The sequence below is a fragment of the Eimeria maxima genome, genomic scaffold (assembly GCF_000499605.1).
Source record: "Eimeria maxima Weybridge genomic scaffold, Emw_scaff2204, whole genome shotgun sequence".
Taxonomy (NCBI): Eukaryota; Apicomplexa; class Conoidasida; order Eucoccidiorida; family Eimeriidae; genus Eimeria; species Eimeria maxima.
The window spans coordinates 1,817-4,498 of record NW_013565069.1 but is presented as its reverse complement, the minus strand read 5'-3'; the positions used below and the strand labels follow the sequence as shown (position 1 = coordinate 4,498).

Sequence of the window (2,682 nt, the reverse complement as noted above, 5' to 3'; positions counted from 1 at the left end):
TAACTAAGCTCAGCTAGCATAATGCATGCAAATAGCAGGTAGCCAATCTACACAGATCAGCAATAGTTAATCTACTAGTACCTATTGGCTACTGCTCAATCAGCATAGCTCCTACCCAGCAAGCACGCTATATATAGTACGCCATAGATATGGCCAACCACTAACCACAGCCCCACCTCGTCAGTCCTATTGTGCAGTATAAAATTGATTTTAAATATAAATATAAAATAAATATAAAATATAGATAACAAATATAAATTACGTATAAAATATAGATAATATATTAGCACGAATTAAGCATCCACCATGCCAATCTTATAGGAGCTTGTACAAGGGATTTGGATACCATGGGGAAATGAAGGGAAACTTCCCCCTAATAATAATAATATAACAAAAAAAAACCCAAAAAGAAATAAATCATTAAATGCCACGGGTAAAATAAAAGAAGAAACAAGATAAACAGTATAGGCTGCAGTAACATAGACGAAAGTTTTGCGTACCGGCAGTAGCAAGAGGAAAGCTTCCTTGCGGTTGTTTGGCGGTTTCTGCATGTATACGGCTTATAATTGTTCTTTTTTTTGTAGATTTTTAATGAAAAATATATTATTTAAAATGAATTATTTAATGAACTATTTTTCCTGTCTTATTTGGTAATAAAGTTTCATCAACAACACCGTTTCTTCGATGCTCTAATATAATGATACAGTACAACAACCGGTGTAGTGCACAGGCACTACAATGGACCTTCGAGGTAAGTCCTCGGGGCCTGGTAGCTAAAAAGGGCTTAAATAAGATAGAATATTTAAGGATTTAAGGAACTTTTAGAGAAAAAGAAAACCTAATAGGACCAGAGTGCTCGCTAGCCTACACCGGCCATTGGGACTGGTGGATGCGAGGTTGGTGGTGCTGTGACTCTGGCACTTGACCCCTGGGAGGGTCAACAGTCAGTTATATTATTCGTAATAATATGGACTCAAATATTTTTTGCAAATTAATATTTTATTAAATGGAACTTCTGTTAAATATGAATGGAGAATAGATTACAGTTGTAAAGTGTGCACGTAATTAGGCATACTGCGGAGACATACGTAGTAACAGGGAAGCTCAGGTGTTTCCCTACATTTGGGGGCCGTTCAGGGAAATTATAAATTGAAATAAATCAAAAAGTCATTGAATTTGATATAAAGGGAAGGGAATCCCCCTTTTCCCACTTCCACCAAACCCGAAGTGACCTCCGCACCAGGGATGGACGTGCAACTGCGAACGGAAAAGTGGTGCAAGCTCCACTAGAACCGAGTCCAGGAAAGTCAAATCTTGTTGCACCTAGTGAGGAGATCGCGGGACATCCCACTGAATCGAAGAGAGCAGAACCCGGACGCGACACCAGCCAACCCACCGCAGGGAAAGGCTGACCGATATCGAGGAACAGGGACCGCGACACAGGAGGACGCAAGGACTACGAAATGAATCAAGCCTTGAAGGATCCGGAAATCGCCGATTTACATCGGAAAAACGCAGCTCAGATGGATCTGGGGTCAGGACATACGCCCCACAGGGCCATAGTGTATGAGGACGGAAGGAACATGAGAAATTTCCTCGATCTAGCGGAGATAGATTTAGCTGAACGAGGAGTAGAAACGAGACAGTGGGGAGACGAATTGAAACGATACCTGACGGGCGAGGCTTTAGGCTACTGGCTGTACTTGCGTCGTACGGGGGCATCACTAACTGATTGGGATAATGTACGGCAACAGTTTTGTGCCCGATTCTGTAGCATGACGAAGGAAAGGATGAAGGAGATGATTGCAGATAACGTGTGGCAAGGCGACCACAAAGAATACACAGCTCGTTTTGCGGCCATCGTAGCCCAAGGGATAACAATGGCACCAGATCTGTTGGTGGGATACTATTTGGTCAACCTACCGGAAGACCTATACCGAGAGATAACTAGAAATGGAATGAGGAAATTCGTGGACTGGCAGGAGGCAGCCACAGCACTGGCTACTACGGCGGCACTATGGAGGGATTCATGCGAAGAGCGACTCAGACTCCAGAGGGAACTAGAGGACATTAAGTGTAGACGGGCTAACGGGGGACGAGGGCCAGATCTACAGCGAGGACGGGCGATCATGGGAAACGGGCGGAACCACACTACAGAATCACGATGTTATGAGTGCAACGGCAGGGGACATGTGGGAAGGGTCTGCCCGCTCCGCAATGGAGTGGTACGAAGGCCTGGGGAAATGTGCTCCAGATGTGGGGGACGGGATCACTACGCTAGAGACTGTCGTACGCCGCCTCGACCTAGAACGGAGTTCGGCAGGGTACCCAGACAGCAGCAAACGCGGGCCCACACTGACCAATCGGGACATTTAAGCGGTCGCGCCTAGTCGTTAAGGGAGAGGGACGTACTAGGCGGTCTCCAGTTGCTTAGTAGAAAGATGCAGGCAGATACCGCGGGTCAGGACGTGGGGGAGAACCAACAGTCCGTAGCAGTGCGGTCTTACGCAGGGACTACGTTGCCGAATGAGGAGGGGCCCACGAGCAGGCAGGGTCAGGGCAGCGGATTGGCCGGCGATGCGGCAGAAGGGAAGTGTCAGCAGGACACGTGCACTAAAGAGCTACAGTGGTGGCGTGAGAACGGGACGCAGGAAGACATCACACAAAAAATTGCCATTTCTT

At 46.5% G+C, this 2,682-nt stretch overlaps 1 protein-coding gene across 1 annotated transcript; it reads left to right on the top strand.

Moving 5' to 3' along the window:
- Positions 1-1,463: 1,463 nt before the first annotated feature.
- EMWEY_00057650 (hypothetical protein, conserved) lies at positions 1,464-2,376 on the top strand (the record flags this gene model as incomplete). Its single annotated transcript, XM_013480689.1, has 2 exons — positions 1,464-2,076; positions 2,186-2,376. The coding sequence occupies 2 exons, from the start codon at positions 1,464-1,466 to the stop codon at positions 2,374-2,376; spliced, it is 804 nt and encodes a 267-aa protein (XP_013336143.1).
- Positions 2,377-2,682: the final 306 nt, after the last annotated feature.